This window comes from Tachypleus tridentatus, chromosome 2 (assembly GCF_004210375.1).
Source record: "Tachypleus tridentatus isolate NWPU-2018 chromosome 2, ASM421037v1, whole genome shotgun sequence".
NCBI classification, from domain to species: domain Eukaryota; kingdom Metazoa; phylum Arthropoda; class Merostomata; order Xiphosura; family Limulidae; genus Tachypleus; species Tachypleus tridentatus.
Window position 1 is genome coordinate 107,689,610 of NC_134826.1, and position 24,761 is coordinate 107,714,370.

Here is a 24,761-nt window from a genome sequence, read left to right on the forward strand (position 1 = left end):
TCATCAACAGTTTTTATATAACTGAACAAATATCTGTGTATTTTATAATAAACTGTTATTGAATATTTCACCATAACTTGTAGATGTTACTTGTTTTTATAGTTTTATATGGACTCCATAACACAAACAATCTCTGATATACTATTTTGCAATTCAAAATCATTTATACCATAAATAAGCAGCTTCTTAAAAAAAACATCCACAACAAAACATGATTTTTATTCATTCTGTAAATATAAAAACCCACAAAATTTCAACATCACTGCAAATATAAATTGCATGTCAGATATGTTTTTTGCCAACATTTGACAAGTTTTGGTTTTAAACAAGCCTTCTGGCTGTAACTTGTGTCCAAAAAAATGATGTCTGAATGCTATTTCTTACACACTTCTGAAACAATATCCATAATAGATTAATCAAAAAGCCTGCATGAAAAAACAGAGTACACAAAATATATAAACATGATTAAAATGTTTATATTTTGTTTATTAAACCATGTAGCAAGTTGCTAACTTTTTTGTTAATGGGAACAAAGAAAACTGCCTGAGGATGTGTTGCAAATGAAGTTAGCATGGATTTTTTTTCTATTGTAGCATTTATTTTTGTCAATTCACCATGAAAATCCAGTTGGAATTTTACAAACATTTTTTACTGACAAAAATGCTAGCACATTTAATCTATTCCTCATTCTGGTATATCTTAATGTGTAGATGCATTTAAGCATTGAAAAACTTTTCTGCTTCTAACACTATCAATGAGATACTCAAATTAATCCTACTTTGTTTTGCTCTTTCATCAAAAAAGTTTGGTTTTACCTCTTTCATGATAATTACTGAAATACTGAATGTATAGGCTTTGCACTCAGAAGTTCATTATGTCTGTATAAAATTGTTAACTCAATCTTTAGCTTATTTTTGTTAAACATTAGATAGTATCTTGTCATTGTATTTAATTCACAATCAGGAAAAATTTACAGGAAGCACTTAAATAATCTAACATTAACCAGTTTAACAGAAATACATTAAATTATCACTTTCTATAAATTGATATTCAATGCAAATAATCATGTTATAACCTTCCTTCACTACTCTACTTATGTTTAATCAGGTACTTTTCCTTTCCTCAGAGAAATATAGTAGTACTGATTGGGTATAAGAAGGGGCTTCCATACCAAAATACCAGATGTGTAGAACCACAAAAATTATATGGTAGTACTGGAGTGAAAGCACAATAAGTTTTAAATGCCACTCAAAACCTAGCAATTTTTCATAGCGAGTTATCAATATTACATTGTTTACACAAAAAGTTTCAAACACTGAATAAAATGTTTCAGGTTTCATAGATTCAGAAGTTTCAGCTTGTCCACAAAGTTTATATTCTTGAATAACACAGAACAATTGCTATTTTCTCTTTCACTGTGACACTCATATGCACTGATTATCTGTTCAACACTTTGTTTTGCCTAAGATGCAGTATAATAGAGTATTGAATTACAGAAATTAAATGTGTGTTTTGAAGATCTTTCTGGCAAATGTTTAAATCTTGGAAACCTGATTTTGTACACGCATTATTACTGCTGAAGAGTGAAAACAAATAATAAAATAAAAACCTCTTACAAACACTGGTAGTTTGGAGCCATTAAGATTCAAAAGTAAATTTGATTTTTTTTTACTTTGTTTATTATTCTCCAAATGTGTTAAATAGTGTATTTCTTGCTATTTTGAATTTTTTATTCAAATGTTAATGTGCTGAACTTATTTTGTAATAAACTATTCATTTTGTTCATTTTAAGGGGTATCACAGGGGAATAGCCAGAAATGGCCATTTGGGGGGTTTTAGTTTGAGTGCTTGATGCAAGCACAGGGAAATTTTTTAATAAAAACATACAAGAAAAGCCTGAATTATGCATTCTGAGACTACCTTTTGGGCAAATTTCAGAATGGCACACTGAGGTGTTTGCCTTATTATTTTAATCATAAATAAATATATAGGCCTATATATATATAATATATAACTTAAAGTTATCAGGCCCAGCAAACTAGGCCTACAGTCCTGTCATCAACATATAAAATATAGGGTCACTCAGAAAAGTGCAAAATATATGTATAGTGTCTATAATCTGTATTCAAATATCATGGACAGTGTATGTTCAGATTCCATGGATTTCAAGAATTAACTTAACAAATAAACAGTGGGTGGCACTGTGGCAGGCTGGCAGCACCATGGCATTAACCTAGTACCAATATTCACAATCTATAGTGAATGATTTTGTGACGTTGACAAACAGAAGTTGCAATAAACAATCATTCACTATGTCAAGCCTGAAAAAGCAAACGACATTGCATGGGTTCTTTAAACCCATTCATGAGGCTGAACCTGATCAATCTGCTGCAGCCAATTAGGTTGAATTAGAATTGTCAACTGAATTGTCAGAGTCATCACCGTGGCCTTCTACTAGTGCTGCCACTACTACCTCAGGTCCAGTCTGGGACATTGGAAATTACATTTCTGATGATGTCAGCATTGGTAAACAGGTAAGTCGACTCCTCATTATATTAATTTCGTATTAAAAATCATGAAAACGCTCTGATGAGTTTTAGACTGAATATTCATTGCTGCTAGTGATTGTAGGCCTACAGCCACAGGACGTCAGGCCTGCTCTGTGAAGTACAGCTCTAAGCCTTTCTCTTTGAGGTTATTGTACTCTCATAATAAACTTTCCTATGTGCAAAATAACTTAATTAGAACTATGTCTTTCTGTCTCTTTCAGATAAGCACTGAAACCAAAAAATGCCTCCTTGAGAATGCCTGGAAGCTAGGGCGTGATTATGTTTTCCCCCAGTGTGGTCCAAGAAAGCTGCATTTTCAGCATCGTTGGCTTTCACAGTGGAGATGGCTACTGTAGAGTCAATATGCAAAGGGTGTTTTCTGCAAGTACTGCTGTGTTTTTGCTCCTGATGATGCTGGTGTTAGAAGTCAGAAATTGGGACAACTAGTGAAATTTCCATACACAAACTGGAAGAAAGCTGTTGAAGACTTCAAGGCACATGAATTGAAACAGTACCACCAAAACAGCAAAGAAAAAGCTAACAATTTTCTACAAGTCATAAACACAAGTTCATCTGTGCACTTGCAACTTACAAGCAAGAAATTGAACAGAACCAGCAATATTTAATGCCTATTATTGATACAGTATTGCTGTGTGGGAGACAGGGTTTAGCTTTAAGGGGAAAATATGATTGTGATCCAATGTTTGTTGGTGAAACTGATGAGAAGCCCATCAGTAATGATGGAAATTTTCAGGCAATTTTGTGCTATAGGGCTAAGAGCGATGTCAAGCTTTCAGCAAGCCTTAAGAGTACAAAGAGGAATGCTACGTATCTGAATCCTCAAATTCAAAATGAAATCATCAATGCCTGTAATGCTCATGTTCTTGATGCTTTGATCAACAGGGTTAATGCTGCAAAGTGTTTCTCAATGTTAGCTGATGAAACAACAGATATTTCAGGCATTGAACAGTTTTTGCTGTGTGTTAGATATTTGCATGCCAATGACAACTCTGTTGCAATGAAAGAAGATTTTTTGCAATTTATACCTGTTTATGATGTGACAGACAGAAACTTGGCTGATGTTATCATAACCAATCTGACAAAATATGGTATTGACATGGCTTACCTGCGAAAACAAGGGTACAACGATGCTGCCTCTATGAGTGGGAAATTCAATGGTGTCCAGAGACACATAAATGATAAATTCCCACTTGCACCCTATGTACACTGCAGTGCCCATTCAATAAACTTGGCAATTTCTGATGCTTGTAAAGAAGTTCCTGTGCAAAATTGCATGGGATTAATTTCTAACATTGAAAACATTCTCAATACACCCAAAGAAAAGCACCTGAATAAAAAAAAAAGTCTGAAAGGTCTCTGCCCCACCTGGTGGGTTGAGAGGCATGACTCAGTCACAGTCTTTCTAGAATTAATCCATGCAGTTGCAGATGCCTTTGAGACTATATCAGCTTGGTAAGACAGAGATTATGCCATGCAAGTCAATCAACTGTTGTGTTCTATAACACAGCCAGAATTCATCATCAGTCTACTTACCATTGCTAAATTGTTTTCTTTTAGTTTACTTCTGTGCAACTTACTGCAGCAACAGAATATTGATTTAGGTGCTGCAATGCATCACAGAGAAATAGTGGAAGATTTAATACATTCACTCAGAAATAATACTGTGAATGAATTGAACAACATTTTCTGTGAGGCTCAAACTCTGTGTAGTGAGCTTCAAACTGACATTATAATGCCATGGCAGGCTAAAAGACAGATGTACCGTGCTAACCCACAAACCACTAGCCCTGAGGAGTACTTTTGTATTGTTGTATTTGTTCCATTTGTTGATCACTTTCTTTCACAAATATGTGACTGTCTGTCCAGTCACAAAACTCTCCTTACAAACTTCATGTGTCTACTACCATCAGGATCTACCACAGAACGGTCAGAACCTACAGCACAACAATGTGACCAAATTAAAGAGTTAGTCAATATATACAAGGCTGACATTGACAGCACTTTACTAGCTGCAATATGTGAATTTAGAGTTTGGTACAAATCACTTGCAAACAACAGACCAAAAAATGTCATAGATGCATATGCAATGTGCAATGCAGAAATTTTCCCAGTCATTTCTAGACTGTTGAAAGTATTTGCTACACTGCCTGTGTCAACGAGCTCAGTGGAGCGTTCGTTTTCAACTCTCAGAAGACTCAAAACATATTTGAGAAATACCACCACTGAAGATTGATTGAATGGCCTGGCCTCATTATACATTCACCGTGATATTAAAGTTGAACCAAACTGTGTTGTAGATGTCCTGGCAAGAACAAACAGGCATTTGAGCCTTTCATAGATATTCATTTAAATTTCTCTAGTTCTGACAAACCTTACTATATTAAAAAAGTGTACAATCAGAAATTTGCATTTGACCATTTGTTGTGTGTGAAATTATCTGCCATGCAATCATGGATCTTTATGAAACTTTACAGGTGGCAACTGAACTTGTCTAAAACAATAGGGTCCATGGGGATGGGGGAGTTACCACCCTTGGCTATGCCACTGGGGTATCACATAGAAAACATCAATTAAAATAGATTAATAGTATAAAAAAAATCATACCACCAATAGTAATATAATGGCAGACACAGAATTGTTTAACACCAAAATAATGAACATAGACAAGAGAAGTACTAAATGACATTGAGTGCATGCATAAGAATACACCAGTAGTTTACTAGAACATGTGGGATATGAAAATTATAGTAAAAGATAGCAATAACTGGGTGTAAGAAGGGGCTTCTATACCCAAATGACAGATGTGAAGAACCAGAAAAATTATATTGTAGTACTATAGTGAATGTAAGAGTGACTGAGCACTCAAGGCTTTAAAAGCTATAATAAAGAGATAATAAAAACAATGGCTATTTTATTTACTTACTTTTTATATGCATATTTTACTCATGTAATTGAGTTAGAAAGGAGAAATTTATACCTGTTTAACTTTTTATAGCCACTTTATTTTTTAAACCTGTATTAGGTAGGGATGGTCCTCATTATCCCCAAGCTGAAAGCTACCACTGAGAGCATACAGTGGTGAAACTCAATTTCCTATTTCCAGCTAAATAAACAAAGTTATTCACTGTAAATGTAACCATTAGTCAAGTTACTGTATCCTGAAAAACTCAATACCTTTCCATCCAATATTGCTCTGTCTCTTTTCCTCTGGACTTTTTCTAAAGAATGTCCAAGCTTCTCTCTTTCCTACAGAAAAGAAAATCTGATTCTTACAAAGGGAAAAGACACTGGCTCCACTACTCTTTATTTTGTTTGAAAGGAACATTTGTCTAAACTTTTCACAATTTCAGCTTGAAAGAGCCACTAAAAAAAAAGAAAATATGCTATAATATTCATTCATAAAATTGCTTGTTTGTTATTAAACACAAAGCTACAAAAAAGAATTTCTCTACTCTGTTCAACTCAAGTATCTCAGCTCGACATTTAGTATTATGAGCCTTCAAACAAGCCACAAGGTGGACTATTCATATTATGTTATAAAACACTACAGCATCATTACCACACTCATTAAATTTCTTTTATTCTGAAATACTACGTATTAATTACATAATAGTTCACACATAAAAACTAAAATGACAATATTAGTCCCATTGTAAATAAATATTAAAAGGAGGGAATCCAGTTTATCACAATTAGCATTTTCACAAATACTAGTTTCAGTCTTAATTATTTGAGTCCAGCATTTTTAACGAAGTAAATAAAAATAACTATTGAAAATTTCATCTGGAATTACCTGCAACCATTTTTCCATTTCTCGTTCCACATTTGACACACACTGCTTACTTAAAGTCACCTTCATGATCTATGAAAACACAGTGATAAGCTGAAGCTACAGTTAAAATAATTCTATATTCTAGTTCATAAAAATTAAAAGCTTATAGATGTCCTGAATGTTAGTAATTTTTTTTTAAAAGGATTTTGTTGGGAAAATAAGACTTCTGATTTAATTTTGTTCCCATTAATGTACATTCAATAACAAACAATCAGAATTGATGAAGAGCTCAAACATTTCAACCCTAGAACTTCAACAGTACAAGAAATATTAAACCAATTTTTTTTATACAAAAGAACAATAAACTATATATGCAGTATTCATTGAAAATGTTTAATAAACACAAGGTTCACTGATTTCTTTCAATAACTATCTTAAAGTACAAAACTTACAGAAGGTGATCAAATTATCTCCAGGATGTTTTCATTTTAAGTGTCACATTTGTGAATAAAAACATGCTACAGATGAGCAAGACCACCTTACCTTCTTTTCTAGATGTTGCCACTTCTGCTTAGCTACTTTTGGAGAAAAATGAAGACTTCTTACAGCAGATGCTATAACATATTAAATTAATATTATTTCAATAAAGTTTATCATGGTATATAATTAATTCCACATTAAACAATATTTGTAAGGCATATTGAAAATCATATATTCAAAAAATTAGCCTCACAGTTAGCTGAAAACACACTGTTATTACAAATTTTAGGAAATTTAATAAACCTCATAATTTAAAGCATGTTCTTTTCACAATTATTTTTCTCTTCAAAACTTACATTTCCATTACAATTTTTCAGCACGTGTAAAGAATCCACATAACCTAAATTTCCTTTCATTTAAATGAGTAACAAAGAGTTTTCAGCCTCCAAATTTTTTTTCTTTCTAAAGACCAAAATATTATTGAACAATAATGCTCAAAACACTTTCATTAAAAAACTACAGTATACCTTCACTTTTCTTTATATTCAGTTTATATTTTATAAAACACTATATGAAATATTTTTCATGCAACTAAAGTAATAATGTTCTCATGATAAATTACTTTAGGAAAAACAAAATGCTACACAAAATTCTTACTTTGTCTTGTCCATCCAATTTTTCCTGCAACCTTAGCAGACATAGGTTTATTCCTTCTTCTTAGAACTGAAACCTCTTCCTGTTTCCTGCGTAACACAACTTCTTTCATTCGTTTCTCTGCTTCTAGAGTTCTAATCTTGTTTTCATGCTTTCGACCTTCCTTTCTTAGTTGCGCAATTTCTTTATTCTTACGCTGTTCTTGCATCTTATGTTTCTGGCCTTCCTCTCTCATTTTATTTACTAAACGTACCTATTGTATCAGTTTAAAAAAACAATAACAATAATAATTTTGTTTTTTAATGTTTAGCTACCAATATAGTGCTTACTTTTTGTTTGAATATTGTACAGTACAAAAAGCTAATAAAGCTGAATATCTATTTCATATATTCAACAACAAAAACTCTCTCCAACTTGATTTGTTTAAAGCATTTATGAAACTTAGTATTAATCTTGCTTTATAAGTTAATCATTTTGTTTTTTATTCTAGAATACACTTCAAAAGATCAAAACTAAAAACAGCACAATGAAATTTCCTACAAGTTAGTTGAAATATATATAAAATACATTATATTGAACAATATTTGAGAGAAAACATCTTTCTTTGTTGTTGCCACAAGGTTTCTTAAGTTTCTTATAATGTGATTAACTTTAAGTAGTAAATATAACCTTAGCCTTTTTCATGTCTAGAACTTCTTGGCGCAGTTGTTTTAACTGTCGTTCATATTGAGCTTGGTTCTTCATCAGGTTTGCATGCTCCTTCTTCGCTGCTTGCATCTTCTTTAACTCATTCTGAAGAGCACCAATTTTCTTTTCAAATTCCTCTTTTACCTTTTTCACTTTATCATGTGACTGCACTCCTATACCCTCTAAAGTTTACAAATCATAAAATTAAGCTTTCAACAACTATCTCTTACTGTATCATTATATTACAAACAAAACCTCCAATGATACTCATCTGAATGAATAAATCTTTAAAATGCTTAGCCTAATCATGCTTTAGAAATAAACCTACATACAAAATATAGAAATATTTAATCTAATATACCATATATTTGTATATATCCTCTATATCTGTTTAAAGCCTTCATCTTCTTCAATCCCCTTTAATAAGGAGAAAATATACAACATTTATTACTGGAATGTAAAAGTAACAAAGAATATGACAACTAAGAAATACAAAAACATGTTATTTAATATTTGAAGAATAATTTCTGTGGAAATAGTCCTTTTATTATTTAATATTATAAAACAAATAATACATCTAAATAACATACAGCTAACCAATAAATATAAGCTGTTTAAATAACATTTTGCACTCCAAAAACAATATTTGTAAAGAATGAAAAACCACAACTTCATAGATACAATTCCAAAAATTATAATATCTTATAAATTTCCTGTCATAAAAATAATTTATTGCTTTATAACTTTCATTACCAGGTTTCTGTATGAAACATATGGCAATTTACTGGCTCTTTAAACTCAGTTTAAAAATAAATAATATTTAATTTAAATTATATAATTTCTTGTTTACCCTAAGTTGGATAAATGCCAGTTTTCAAATCCATTATTTCAGGTTAACCCATATGTAAACTACAAGATTACTGTGGATCAGAGTTTTGTTTCACATATTCACTTACTTGTCATGTTTGCTAGAACTCTGTCTCTCTCTAGTTCTGTATCTTTAATCTTCTTCTCTAGCTGCTGCAGTTTATCTTCATAATGGTGTCTCATTGTCTTTAAGCGACGTTGGCTGTTCTCTAACTCTTCGATCAGTTTTTGTTTGATGCTTATTTCACATGTCAAATCAGCCAGGTCTTCATTATAGTTCTCTGATGCTGCAACATTTTAGAAAATTGTTAGAAGCATATACAATAAATAATAAAAAGAAGAAAAATATAAGTTAAAGTTAACATTTTTCTAACTGAAATATACTTTTAATAGACACTTAATTCCCTTACACAGAAAGCTACCTTCCTCTTGAAACTGTACTAAACTGCATCATAGACTTGCAAGCTACCAATCTTGTCAAAACTCCCACCTAAAATTCAGCTTGATCAAAATTTAATAATTTTTTAGACCCAAATACAGATTAGTTACTAAACTTGATAAATTATAATGGCATTCTATCATATAAACAAAGTAATTTACGATTTTTTTTTGTTAGTGAAGTGTATATATAAATCCTGCAATAAATTTTGATTTTCTTTCACATTCTCCACATGAAAAATTTAAGACTAAGCAAGCTATGTCAAGCAGCAATTGAATACACAGATTGTAACCAGAAAAAAATAATTGTTTGCTTTTCTTCTTTATTTACTGTTTTAAGAAAAATACATTTCAGAACTTGTTTATCAATAGTAATATCCCATATACACATAATGTATAGTAACTGAAATACAAACGTATTTTACAAAATACTGTTCCACTGAAACACAACCAAGACAAGTCACCTTGTAATTACTAAAGGTCAGTTTTATATTATTAGATCCAGAAACAAGAATGTGCATGCACCTTTTCATTGTAACTTTTGTGATGTTAACCAGCAATGACTGAAAGGTCAATATAATATAAATAATAAATATGTATAAATGTATAATGTTATAACATTTAAGCTATTTAGACTAAACATTTATTTTTGAATTATAATTTGTAGTAATTCTAGAAACTAGAAAAAAGTTGATGTATTTATTTTCTAATTTTGTATAGATGTTACAAGATTTCTCAAATGTACTGAACACAGAGATTCTAATTCATTAGTGAAAATAACAGATCAAATATAAAGTTTTTTGTTTAAAAAAACGTTTGATAATTATTTATAGGTTATAAAGATTTCATATTTGAGAATTTTATGATACATGAAAGTACTTACAATCTTAAAATGAAAATTACTCTGCATATTGACTATTCAACATTCTGAAAAAATATTTTACAAGAAACTATTTAATTAAAAAACCTTGATACTTAATTCAAAAATTTGATATTCAAAAGCCTTGTAATGTTTACCAATAATCTGTAAAATTTTTTAAATACATGAAAACTCTATCAAAATTCATAGTATAATTACTCTCGTAGATACTTTTGTGATCATAAGCCGAGATGGGCAGATTCCACCCAACCCGTAGTTAATCCTATAATAACAGGTATCCTTTACTGTACATGTCATGAGGTTTTAAGTGATTTACATTAAACATTTTATTACACTGCTTTGTGTTTATGTTACACCAAACAGCATAGCACAAAATTATAGCTAATAATCCATATTTTCATAATAGAGTTTTAAGTTCTTAGTTCTAAAAGGCAATATTTAAGAAAAATTCTGATTTTTCCCTAGCATTAGAAATGTTAAAGTTAATGCATTTTCTCTATGCATACCCTCTTCTCCATTTTATTCACTACTCCTCCAATAAGTTAGAAATTTTAAATTGCTCACTATAAAATTGTCATTGCTGAGACAAACCATAATTTTTATAGCCTGCAATTTTGTTTGCTTACACAGCCATCAAATAGAAGAATCGGACCCCTTTTTCAAAACCCTCTGTCACATCCTCTTTCTCAGGATTTGTTACTTGCTCTCTCATCTTTAATTCTATACTATCTATAACCAATAGAAAACCAAAGTTTTCATCCATCAAATTTGATGTTATATTACATTGTTTTCTAAATGGAAGATTGCCAAATTTTCTGTTAATACAAGCTTTGTTCCCATGCAAAAATAACAATTAGCTTGGATGAATTTTTAACAGCTCTTGTTGCATAGTTAGAAAGTCAAATAATTGAGACAGCTAGAGAAAATAGTCTGCTTTTTCCATGTTATTATTCTATGTTCTTTTGTGCATTATTTTAATAATTAAATAAGAATTCTTTAGTAAATTATTATCATTAGTATAAAAAAAAAGTTAACGTGTCACCAACAGTAAATGACCCCAAAATAAAAAATACTGTTTTTAATGTTTCTTTTATTCATTATTACAAAATTGACTACAACATAAAAATGGGGATGTGTTTATGACAGTTAAGGTTAGATCAGGTAAAATAATTAATAATAATCATAAAAATTTACATGAGGCATACACTGAGCAGCTTGTGGATAATGTAATTTGACAACATAACAAGAGCTCATATTCCCAAAGTGATTTTCAACTTACAATGGTATAAATAACAGAAAGAGAGTTCAAAGGCTAATCAAAATATGAAATTTAATTATAAATACATGTTTACTGTTGAGTTTAAAGCTATTTAGAATAAACAATACGTTGTTTCATATTAGAATTGCAAGAGAGAAAAAACTGTAATTAAAACACTTATTTTGATTGTTTTTGGTAGTTAAGAGGTTAGTCAAATTGACCAACCTTTGGTAGTTAAGAGGTTAGTCAAATTGACCAACCATGTATAGTTAGTGAAGAAAAGTAACAGCTAAATATATATTTTTACTGAAAAGACTTGAAATGTATTCAAAGGGTTTTATTACTTACATATATAAAACTTTAGACTCAGATAAAGAAAAATATTTTTAATCATAACATGAAAATAATTTTGCATATGCATAAAGACTATTCAAAATAAACAATATATTCACTTAACAATCTTTAATTTATTTAAAATATTCTGTTTAAAAAATTTGATTTCTTGGATGTGAAAGACTTGTGTTTACTAAAAGACTGCTAAATTTTGTGAAGATATATGTATTATATTATAGGATAGTAGTATTAAATCTATAAAGACTTTATAGAAGTACAAAGAGGTCATGTACTCGGTGAAGGTGATTGAGCCCATGTTGAGAGAGTGTTTAGTCACATATACATCATTAAGCATAAATAATGATGCTTGATACAGCTATATCAATTGGATGGAGTGATGACCATAAATTATTAATCTAAATTCTATAGCATTACTATGAAGAAAACTATTAACACTGTTCTCAAGAGGAAAACTATCACCACATATTTCAATGAATCAGGTTGGTTCTGTAAAGTAAAGGTCTATTCCAAATAATAGGGTTGTAATCCTTAAGATAATGTTGGTTCCTATCAAGTGTAATTTTCTTGCTGTGGTTTATTGGTGTGTATTGAGAAAAAGTCATGATATGTAATTAAAAACATCTTAGGTATGAAAAAAAAAAAGATGCAGCCAAAAAAGATGTTGGCACATATTCTAAGTGGGACATGGTAAAGTGGAATTAACTATGGCTACACATTCTGTTATGGGTACAAGTAAAGAAGTAATGAACTATGGTAAAATATCAACCCCAAGGAATAATGTTGAAACAGTGTTGTTAGATCTTTACAGTACAAGTCAGATTCTTCAGAGTAGATGTCCATGACTTTTGGTCCATTTCCATGCTCTTGTAGAAGTATTGCTTCAATTCCAATTTTTGATGAATTGGCCTAAGCAATGAACAGTTTGTAGAAACCTGGCACTCTAAGGATTGAGCAACTTCCTAAAATGTTCCTTAACTTCTGCAATGTCATCTGCTGTGGTTGTTACCACTCCACCTTTTCGAGTTAGCATTTCTTTGGGCAGTGACTTCAGCATATTTTAAGATGAATTTTCTAGAGTATCCCACAATCCCAGAAAGGATCTAACTTTCTACTTGGTCATTAAATTTAGTTCATCTTGTATGTGGGTTAGCTTCTCCTCTTCCATAGCTTTTTGTCAGTGACAGCACCAGGATATTTTCGTTTGGGATGGGAGGAGGGCTGAGGTAAACTGTGGAAGGGCTTCCCAAAGTGCCATCAATATAAAGTATAGATGGTAATTTATAATAATGTAAATACCAAGGTACATTTCAGAAAGGTGTGCTATTTTGAACTGCATTTTCAATGCAGTTTTCATTGGAAACTCATACTCTGACTAATAATTCATTATTACAAATTAGAAATAATCTGTTTATGAAAATATGCATATATGTAAAAGAGGAAGCTCACCCAAATTCCACCCAAGGTAATACATAATAATAAAGAAAATCAAGATCAGCTTAGATTGAACATTTAATATACTATTAAGAGTAAAGCTACAAATCAAAAGAAATATAACAAAGATATAGTTTACATAGCAGAAACGAATTAGCCCATGCAAAGTTAATACACTGAGGAAAAGTAAGGTCACTATCAGGCTAACTATCTTTCATCATGTTGTGTTTATAGTCAATGCTACTTCAAAACAATGTGCCTGTTCTGTTGTAACTTGAAATCAACATGGTTGTCTAATCTCCGTCAAAGTTCAAGATAGAATGGCATTACACAGGGAGCGGCAATACAGCGCATGAGTTTCAGTGCATTCAGCATGTTGCTATGGGATGCATGACACACACTTCCGTCTTAATGAAAACATCAAGTTCTACAGATCTGTCTCTTTGATGTTAATTGTTAAGCAACAATGACAATTGTGTTTTCCATATTTTATGAATATATGTAAGTAACAATACTAGGGGGCTGAGGGGGGCTTGGCTCATTTGAGGGGGCTCAAGCCCCCCATTGACACCACCACTGCTTTTTGTTAATTGCCCACTTTATGTACAACAAAGTCCAGCATGGAATAACTCTGGTAACAATGAGATGGTTTGAAGATTAGACTTATTACCCTCACTCATCCAAACAGCTCTCCAAGTTCTTCTAGTGGTCTTTCAATTTGTTTGTGAGAATCAAAATGTTGTTCACATAATGCTTGATATTGATTTTCTGCAATACTTTTTCTCATCATGAGACTGAATATAACTTCTCAGTTGAATAACCCAAATAGCATCCTCTTGAACTGGTAGCATCCATCTGGTGTCACAAAGGATGTCTTCTCTATAGATTGTATTTCTATCAAGTTCTCTCAATAATCTTTAGTAATGTTGATCTACGTAAAGAACTTGGCCTTATCTAGTTTCACCACAGTAGCTTCTGTGTCACCTGTATGTCTGGAGATGAACTTCATCATAAGAAATAGCTTCCAGAAATCTATGCAGAAGCAGTTTGAACTGCCCTTCTTTACGATTAACAACTGACTTTGTGTCAAAGGATCAATTATTCTGGCTTCTAACATTGCCTGAACTTCTTGCTTCATCTTGTCTCTAAATCACATAAAGCATCTAGTAGGGCCTTATCTTGACTGACTGTGGTTTTTACCTTGTGTTCACAAGGTCTGCCTTGTTTGTTTGGTCTATACATGTAAAAAATTTCTGCATATTGACACAGTAGGTCTTATAATTTTCTTCCACTTTCTAGCAAGTTCTTCACTAATTTAATGTCTTTGCACATCTGATCTCCACCCAACAGTCTCAGTTCTAGTTGGTCTTCTATGGCAAAATCACTTTCTCCAGGTTCTGCATCTATGACAACTACAATCTCCATCAGTGCCTCAATAACTATACCCCTTAGGTCTCTTTTCAAAGAGCCTCTTTAATCCTTTGTGCTTTTTATAGTTTTCATGCTACTACTTTCAAATCATTAAATGTATGTTCACAAAATTTGAAAGTTATCAGGAAACATTACAATGCTTCCATATGCAAAATATCAGATTTTTAATTTAAGTTTTAAAGTTTGTTTGTTTGTTATTGAATTTTGCATAAAGCTACAAGAGGGCTAATCTGCACTAGCCCTCCCTAATTTAGCAGTGTAAAACTACTAGGAAGGCACCTACTAATCACCACCCACCACCAACTCTTGGGCTACTCTTTTACCAAAGAATAGTGAAATTGACTGTCACATTATAACGCCCCCACAGCTGAAAGGGCAAGCAGATTTGATGCAATGGGGATTCGAACCTGCAACCCTCAGATTACGAGTCAAACGCCTTAACCCACCTGGCCATGTCAGGCCTTTTAAGTTTGTTAAGCAATATTTTTCACACGTCTTTCCTTCTTTTTGCATGGTGCAAGTAACTTTCATTTTAAGATTAAAAATACTTTTATGCATCAAACCTTTTCAAATTTCATATCTTTATAATGTACTGATAGTTTTATCAAACATTTCTTAAGAAAAAACTTCATATGTTATATTCACTTATGAATCTCCAAGTTCTGTTGATTTAACGAATCTCACAACCACCATACAGACTTAAGAAATGAATATAAATTATGCCTTTTTGGTTCTTCAATGACTATAGATTATAACATCAAAACAAATGTTTAGTCTAAATGGCTAGATCTTATAACATAATACAATTAGATATATTTAATATTTGTTATTATATTGACCTTTCAGCCATGTCTAGCTAACAATACAGAAGTTACAAAGATGAAGAGCATGTCCACTTGTGTTTCTGTTTCCAATAATATAAAACTGACTTTAGTCTTTACAAATTAATTGTCTTGGTTGCATTTTACCAGAATAGTATTTTCATAACATTTCAATTATTACTCTTTACAAAGAAGTTCCGAAACTTATTTATATAATAACATAGTAAGTAAAGACCTAAAGTAAACAATTATCTCAGTTGCTTCTTGTCATAACTTACTAAGCCTTAAGAAATTGCAAACATGAAGGATGTGAAACTAAATTTGTTTTTTAGATTTTATACATGTACAGTTGAATAACCAAAAATTCATAATTACTTCATTGATACAATAGAATTCCATTATAATTTATCAAGTTTAGTAACAAAGCTATATTCATGCCTAAAAAAAAAGAAAGAAAGAAGAAGAAATTTCAAACAGCCTAAAGACTGAACTTTCTGACAAAGGTTTGTTTCAAGAGAAAGAGAGGGCAGAATTATATTTGAAAATGGCTGAGAAAGTCACTACTTTCTATTGAGTTATTCACTGAGCTTTCTATTGGTTATTCACTCATATATAGAAGTAAATGTATATAAAGAAGTGAGCATGACTATAGTGTTGGAATCACTAAATATAGTGATCCTTCAGCAGAGGAAAGAAAATTTTTTTATTGTACATTCTAGTTTATCAATATCAGTAATTTGTGTTCCTAATTCATACATAATTACAAATTTGTATTTTTACAAACATCCAATCTGAACCAGTGCCACATTCAACATACCAAATGACAAATACTGATGTTAAGTTTTTTAATATTTACTTTAAAATTAAGAAATTATATAATGTACAATATGAAAATAATAATTACAACCTACTGATTGATACCAAACCTAATGACATAAGTTCATAAAATATTAGTTCAATAAAATTCTGAATGCGAGTCAACAAACTTCATCATGAGGAAAAGCTTCCAGAAATCTATGCAGAAGCAGTCTGAACTGCCTTTCTTTAGAATTAACAACTGACTTTGTGTCAAAAGATCAATTATATCAGCTGTGTTCTGGAAAGGGTTAAGAGACTGACATGTTAGATCTTTGTTTTTCAACAGGGTGAGTTTATTATTGTCTATAACAGAACCAAGACCATTTATCCAACTTTGAAATATCAATCCTTGGCCTTTTTGTCATGGAAGTGCTTCTGACAGCTTTGAACTGCATATAAGCTTTTCAAGCAAGTTGTCAGGATTTCTCCAATCAGTTTCTGAGGTCTAACAACTACTGGTATGTGTTCCTCACTTCCAATTTCTATTGTCCACAGCTCTTTTCAACACCTGCACTGGACCTTGCACTGTTTTTCCTTACAGTAATTCAAAGTCTGAAAATCCTGTATTCACTTGTAGGACTTTTCAAGTAAGCAAACACTGTCTGCAGGTGCCTGTCTCAGTCATGTGGTCTCTCTTAGCAAATTTTCTTCAGCATATTCTTAAACACTCTGCAGTCTCTTACAATTTCCATTACATTACAGTAGTAAAAAGTTACCTAGGGCAGATGAGTATGCACACCTCTTACACCAGTTCTCAGGTAAACTGGGTCTCTCTGTCACTCAAGACTTCTTTGACAACACCTATTCTGCAGAAATCTTCCAGAAAGGCTTTGGCTACTCTCTCCATTTCTATTTTTTGCAGTGCTGTGTCTTCTAGACACTGTGTCAAACTGGTTGTCCTTGTCAGATGCAGGTGTTAGTGACCCAATCAAGTCAAAAGCTACACAGCTGAAGGGCTATTCTATGAGGCATTTCATCCATGGGCACCTTGACTACCTCTCATTTAGGTACTGTCCTTTGGAAGATGTCACATGATATGCAGAATCTGTTCACATCTCTGATGACCCCTAGACAATGGAAGTTACTATTGACTCTTTTACATCTTACTTGCTCTTAAGGTCCTCCAATATTTAACTCAGCCAACTTCCTCACTTGATTCCAAGGTTCTGTTGGTATTAGAATCTGTTTGACTTCCCAATATAACTGTCCTGATACATCTGGTATAGTACTCCATTCCAATCCTCTATTCTGCAAGTTCCTTTCTTCTGTTTAATGCTCAATTCTTCTTGGCATTGTTCTAAAGTTTCTGCAGAAAAGGGTCTTCTTTGCTTCCTTCAATTCCTGTACAACTGCATTCCCGATTTAACCTTTCAAGACATGCAGAGACTTAATGTCCTGTTTCCTTTACTTTTCTTGAGGTCCTGTGATAACTGCATATTTCTCATTAATCTTTCTATCTTGCTCTTCTAAACTTCTACTGCCTTCTAGGTTAATTACCAGTTCGTAGAAGGGTACCTTTTTATACATGGCCACAGTCTTCCATGTGATATAGAATGTCCACCTATATTCTTGCTATGGGAAACTTTCTCACTATCCTACTAGTCAGAAGAATCAGATGTACTTTCCCCATCATCTGGTCATCAGATAATAGACTGTCATCTGCTGCATCCAGTGTCTTGTAAAACTCATCTCCAACATAACCTTCACCATCTGGCATGTCGTAGTTTGATGGAAACTCATGACATTTGTCACATGCTCTAACCTCTACTAGCACTGTTGAGCAATTTGTTAACTTGAGCTGACCATTAATCATGTACTGTTTGGTCATGATGATAATATACTTTTCATGAATACAAGTTGTTTCTATTCTGTTTCTTCTGGCAACAAGATTTATCATGATAGCCACTCTTTTCTTGCTTCTTGCCAGTACTCCCTGTCTCCAGACTGCTTTATGTCCAAATTTCTGCTGCTGTTTGTTGCACATTCACAATGTGCACTATTTCATAACAAGCATTGCTTCTCTTCTCCCTTTTTCTGTTGACTTCTTGTCACCAAAAAATAGCATTCTTCTTCTGGTCACCCACCTTTGATTCTGATTTTAACTGGCCATTCTTGGACTTGTCAGTTATTCCCCTCCATGGGCTTCCATATACTGCTCTGCCAACTTAATCAACTTGTCTACATCTTTCTGTATTCTATCTTGCAGGAACAGTGGCATGTCATGAAGCACATGATCATGAACTGTTCATGTATTAGTAGTCCTGCCTGTCCTTCAAAGCTATCTTCACAAATGGCAATGCAGTTTAATTTGCAAGATACTTCTGTAATCATGCCAAAAACTTAAATACACTTTCCCTAGGGTCAGGTTTGATGTCTCTGAACTTTTGATGAAAACCTTCCTCATATGTTCATAATATTTCAGCAAAGCCACTGTCAATATTTCATAATCAATGACATCTTCTGACATCATTTCTAAATACTTTAGTAGGTCTTTTTCTGTGACTATTATTTCCTTTATCCCAGTTCTGGCTTTAGGCAAATCTTTCATACATCTCCAACTGTTGGCAAAACTTTCAACAACAAACAGCACACAATCCACTTGTTTTAAAATAATATATTAAAACAAGTCAAATGTATACACATGTTTTTTATACTGATGATTATCACAGTTGTATCTAAGCTTTAAATAATCTTCTCTTTTCATTGAATCCCACACAGTATGATTAAGTTACTTTAGAACACAAATGAGAAGATGAATTATTCTTATTTAATCTGTTATTACAATACAACCTGTGACAATTTCACTTTAGTACCTACTATTGTACAGTTTATGACTAAACTCAAAATCATGCAGTTTATCTATCTAACTCAAACTACAATTTGAATGTGTATTTATAGTCTGACAGTTCTAGAACAATCCACACTCAAAATATTATGATGCCATAATACTTAATTGATCCTGTTGCTTTAGATTTTCCTATGGTCAGCAGTCAAAGGGTATGTCATTATGTTTGTAGAATTACAATATAAAGTTTATTGAACTACTACTTTATGAATGCATGTCTAATATTTAGTGTATGACAAAAGTCATAATATCCAATCAAAAATATATTAAATGTGCAGCCAAAAAAAAGGATCAAACATGGGACTTAGCCCTATCATCACAGGTATCCTTTATGGTGCATGACACAAGGTTTTAGTGACTTCATTCATAACTTTATGAAACTACTTTTTGCTTGTTATATCAGTTAGTATAACAAAATCTTAGCTAATAATCCATATTTTACTAGTATACAAGTTTTAGGTTCTTAATTCTGAAAGGTAACATTTGAAAAAAATCCTGGATTTCCTCCAGTGTGACACACGACACATTTTCTCCAGGCATCTTTTCTCTATTTTGTCCACCATCCCTCCAAAAAATATGAAATTAAACATAAATTACTCACTACAAATTATCTTTGCTCAGATAAACCATAACTCTTATAGCTTTCAATTTTGTTCAGTTACACAGTTATCAAACAGAAATTCAGATCCTTCTGCCCTTTCCTCTCTTTCAGGATTTGTTAATAATTCTCTCTTACATTTAATTATGTATATTAACTGCAACCAACTAAAATCCAAGGTTTTTATCTATCAAGTAACATATTATATAACCTTGTATTTTGAGTAGATAATCATCATTTTCACTCAGAATATGAACTCTGTTCTCATGAGATAGCTAAAGACTAGCTCAGATGAATTTGTAACAGCAATTGTTGCATAGTTAGAAAGCCTAAAAAATATTGTAATTGTTAGAGGAAATTGTACGCTTTTTGCATATTATTATTCTCTAACCTTTAGTACACTATTTAATTAAAAAAAAACTAATTTAATGCACTACTACCATTAGTACTACCACTTTTACATACATGCAACATGTTACAAGATTTAAGTTATTTAGATTAAACATTTAAGGTCTTGTGTTATAATTTGTAATTAATGTAGAACAAAACAAAGTATAATTTATATATATTTCTTAATTATTTTATGATGGTTACAATGTCAGTCAAGTCCATACAGATATACAATAGTGCAAATAACAGAATATTTTTTTCCCTAAAAAACAAAGCTTGAAAATTATCTGGAGGTTATTGGGATACTACAAACATTTTGCATGTTAAATATGACAATTTTTTGATGCATAAAATGATTTCTAAACTTAAAATCAATATTTCATTGTATGTTAGAGAGCCATCATCTAAAATGAAAAAATGTACAAGCAAATCATTGCTTAAAAGATCCTAAAACTTAAAAAAAAACACAAAAAACTGATACTTTATGTGTGAACCCATAGTAAGAAAGTTAAAACAACCAGAAAATTTAATAGGTTATAGTAATGTGACATAATAATGCAACAATTGTCAATTCACAACATACGAAAACAATTACGTAAGGAAACTTGTGATAAACTGTTGCTTCTAAAAATAATGTAATGTGAATCACTTTCACGTATCCACCCCCAAATATAATCTTCCATCATGTTTTCATTATATGCTCTTTGGTAGCGGCATTAAAAGTCCAGTATTTCTTGATGGAAGTGTTTGCCTGGCTCCTCAGAGTATGCTCCCATGTGCTCCTTGAATTTATCAAGATGAGCATCAAGGATATGAACTTTCAGGAACATCCTGCAGTCCATTTTGCCACAGTTCTTCACCAGAGCCTCAACCAGTTTCACATAATTTTCAGCTTTGTGATTGCCCAAAAAGCCCCAAACCACTGTGACAAAGCTGCCCCAGGCTTTTTGTTCCTTCCTACTGAGCTTCTTGGGGAATTCTGTGCACTCCAGAATCTTTATTTGTGGTGCAACAAAGGCACCAGCTTTAACCTTTGCCTCAGACAGCTTAGGGAAGAAGTGTCAAAAGGTACTTGAAGGCTGCAGACTCCTTATCAAGAGCTGTAACAAATTGTTTCAAGAGACTCAATTTTATGTGCAATGGTGGGAACAACAGCTTCTGGAGGTCTACTAGTGGCTCACACTTGACACTGTGCCTTCTCACAGAGAACTTTGTCCCTTGTGGCCAGTGCTTCCTGTTGTAGTGTGCTGTGATGTCCCTGCTGTCCCAAAGGCATAGATAACAAGGAAACTTGGTAAAGCCTCCTTAGATAAATCTGTGTGTTCACTTAGGCAGCTAGAACTAAACTGAATTAGTGAGGGGTGAGCCCCTCTATATGTATATTACTATGGAAAGTTCAAGAATATTCTAAAGGGAGCAAAAGGTTCTTGAAAATTCTTGTAAATTCAAGAATATTCTCTATCAGCTCCCCAGCACTGATTCCAGCTAGAATGTTTTGAAAAATTGGTAAATTTGAAAAGTGCATTACCCAGGTCACAAAAACAATGTTTGAAGAGAAAAATAGATCTTTTCCATTTACTTTAGGCAGAAGCAATTGGGAAAACACTTTCTGCACAGGAAGAAGTAAAAATTTTGATATATAGTGTTATTTTCTAAGAAAAACTAGAAATAATAATTAATACGATGTTCACATGACAAGGAATAATTAATCAAGACTAAGCATTATCTTCCAAGTAATGAACAAAAGCTAAACACTACTGTCTAGATGGAAATGTTAAAGAATAAAGAGCTAGAGTCAAACCTTAATAGTTACGGATACGTGATAAAATATAAACAATTAAGACTAAGCATTACATACCAAGGGTAAATACAAAGAAATAATGAACAAAATGCACACATGACCTACTATTTAAACATATAAAGGAAATGGGTGTTGATGAGTTAAATGTGAAAGAGCAACTAACTATAACCATACATTAACATCCATGGGTACATGCAAAGGAGAGACAAACTAGAAAAAAAATACAATATACTAAATGATAAATGTTAAGGAGTAAGTAATTAAACATTAAAATCTAAGTAGTACAAGTTAAGGAGTAACAAACTAGTTCTAAATGTACAAGACATGTTAAGGAATAATAAAACAAAGCACAAAAAATGTCCTATGATCTAAGTGTTAATCAAGAATATATTATATCTAAATAAACACATTTATGTGTTACCTTGTAAGACAAACGGTGAGGCAAAACCAGTGGGAGCTAATTGAACCCATACCAGATAATGAGTGTAACATTAACAGGGAAAAAGAAAGGAAACAATGAGTAGAAGGCTAACAAAGCAGAAAGTCAAGAAGTATTTGGCTAAAATTCACTCAGTTCATCCTCCTTATGGCAGGGATGGAGAAAGACCAAGGCAAGAACACAGAACCCACTGCAAGATTAATGGCATTATGTTACTCTCCTTCTTACTGTATTTTAAACATGAATGGCACCTTTCGCAATATACAATAACTGTCACAATTTCAAGTGGCATAAAACGTCCTAAATGTTGGTTATAGTAAGTGACATTGGTATTCACATCAGCAGAAAAATGAATTCACGTTAAGCTGTGAATTCTAAGTGAAATGTTGAAAACACAAAGCAAAGTTTCTGAAGTAAATACTTCAAGTCTCAGCAAAACCAAACATGTCTAAATGCAACCATCCTGAGAAACAAAATGGAATATTTCATGTGAATATAGAGGAAACATTTGTGCAAGATGTGTCACACACGTATCAGTAGAGGGGTTTGTTGCATGATACATCATCACGCAATACAACAATTTAACAATTCACAAAGTTTTGATGGGAGCTTTCACAAGGCTTGTGACATCAAGTCTTTCAAGCAGATAATCAAAATTTCAAGAGAAAAGTAGCCTTCTGTGTGAGGATGTGAGCAATCATATTAGAATCCAATTTTCACTTCATTTCTGAATAACTCCAAAATCATTAGTTAAATAACTCAACAATATGAAAGTATGATAAATGGATATAACGTCATTTTAAAACACTTCATATTTTAGGAATTAAGTCAAATTTACTGTTATCAGTTATTTTTATTAATATACTGAATATTCTAGAATAAGCCTTTCTCTAGTCTTACCAGTATCTTCTCCATCTGTCTCTGAACTTTCATTTTCTTCATTCTCTTCAACTCCCTTTTAAAAATAAGAAGTATCTTCTTACTTAGCACATAACCATAACAATAAAACTAACTTTTCACTGGAGAACAGTTAAAAATAGACTTCAGGAAGAAATGTTTTTGTTTAAGTCAGTTTAGTGGAAAGTTTAATGGTCACTTTTCGAAAATATACTAAACAATATTACAAAACAAGCCTTGTTAAACAATTTCCTTTTCAGTGTACTTGTTGATAAAGTATATTTTATTACAATTTACAGCTCTTAGAATAAGTAGGATTAGTTTTTAGAACAGGTACCTGCTATAAACTAAACTTACTGTAAAGAGTAATAAAATAATGTTTATCAAGTACTCTGTTTCTTAACATTCAGTTTATTTCAGTCCATATAAAATACCACTCAAAATGTTTTCAAATGATTTTTCTTAACCTCATAAATTACTTACATCCTGAATCTCATCTTTTTCCACATCCTCTTCAGTAGTGTCAGTCGTTCCACCTTCTTTTTCCCTAAGATAAGAAATATAACAAACCCAATTAATCAGTTAATGAAGTTCTACATTTATAAAATGTTTCATGCTATCAAGTGCTGAGGAACCTATTTCGAAAATACTAAAATTTAGTTTTTTTTTAAAGAAAGGATATATAAATATGAAAACATTCAAAGGTGTAATGTAATTTATCTACTCTGATTTCCTTAAATTTTGTCTCACTCATCTTTCACTATTATAGATAGTAATTTAAGTATGAAGCTATATGATAAAAATGTTTTGGTCTAATCTGACCTTCAATGATAATTTAATTCTCTAACAACCATGTATCTCAGAACAGCTGGTATGGGTATTCACACTTTTACTGATCAGGAGAGAACAACGTTTCAACCTTCCTAGGTCATCTTCAGGTTAAGAAAGAAGGAGTGTTTGAATGTGAACATCAACGGACACGTCTTAAAGACGAGAGTATAAATGGGTACTGATTGAACTGTAGGGGTGTTACAGGTGGATGTTAGGTTATCAATTAGAATAGGTATAAAGGTGTTCCTTTATATTGGTTTAATTTTGGTTTGAGTTGTTGTATAAGTACGGCCTCTTTGGTTTTGCAGTTTGTTTGTATTTTTCTCTATTTAGTAGTATCTGGGTGTTTTCTATGGTTATTTTGTGTTTATTTGATTTGCAGTGTTCAAAAACATATGAAGGTGTTTTTTTTGTTGTTCTTTAAATCTGGTTTCCATTTTTCTGCTTGTTTTCCAATAT

General features: G+C 32.1%; 1 protein-coding gene across 7 annotated transcripts in view; it reads right to left on the minus strand.

The window, feature by feature from the left end:
- The window catches only part of LOC143244799 (kinesin-like protein KIF21A), a 146,727-nt gene that overhangs the window by 42,271 nt on the left and 79,695 nt on the right, over positions 1-24,761 (minus strand). For all 7 annotated transcript variants that reach the window (XM_076490139.1, XM_076490143.1, XM_076490138.1 and 4 more), the window contains 8 exons: positions 23,955-24,018; positions 23,475-23,529; positions 9,120-9,317; positions 8,146-8,345; positions 7,480-7,729; positions 6,886-6,956; positions 6,364-6,432; positions 5,745-5,816 (listed from right to left, as the gene is read on the minus strand). In XM_076490139.1, coding sequence (XP_076346254.1) covers positions 5,745-5,816; positions 6,364-6,432; positions 6,886-6,956; positions 7,480-7,729; positions 8,146-8,345; positions 9,120-9,317; positions 23,475-23,529; positions 23,955-24,018 — 979 coding nt within the window. The remainder of the gene's footprint in view (positions 1-5,744; positions 5,817-6,363; positions 6,433-6,885; positions 6,957-7,479; positions 7,730-8,145; positions 8,346-9,119; positions 9,318-23,474; positions 23,530-23,954; positions 24,019-24,761) is intronic.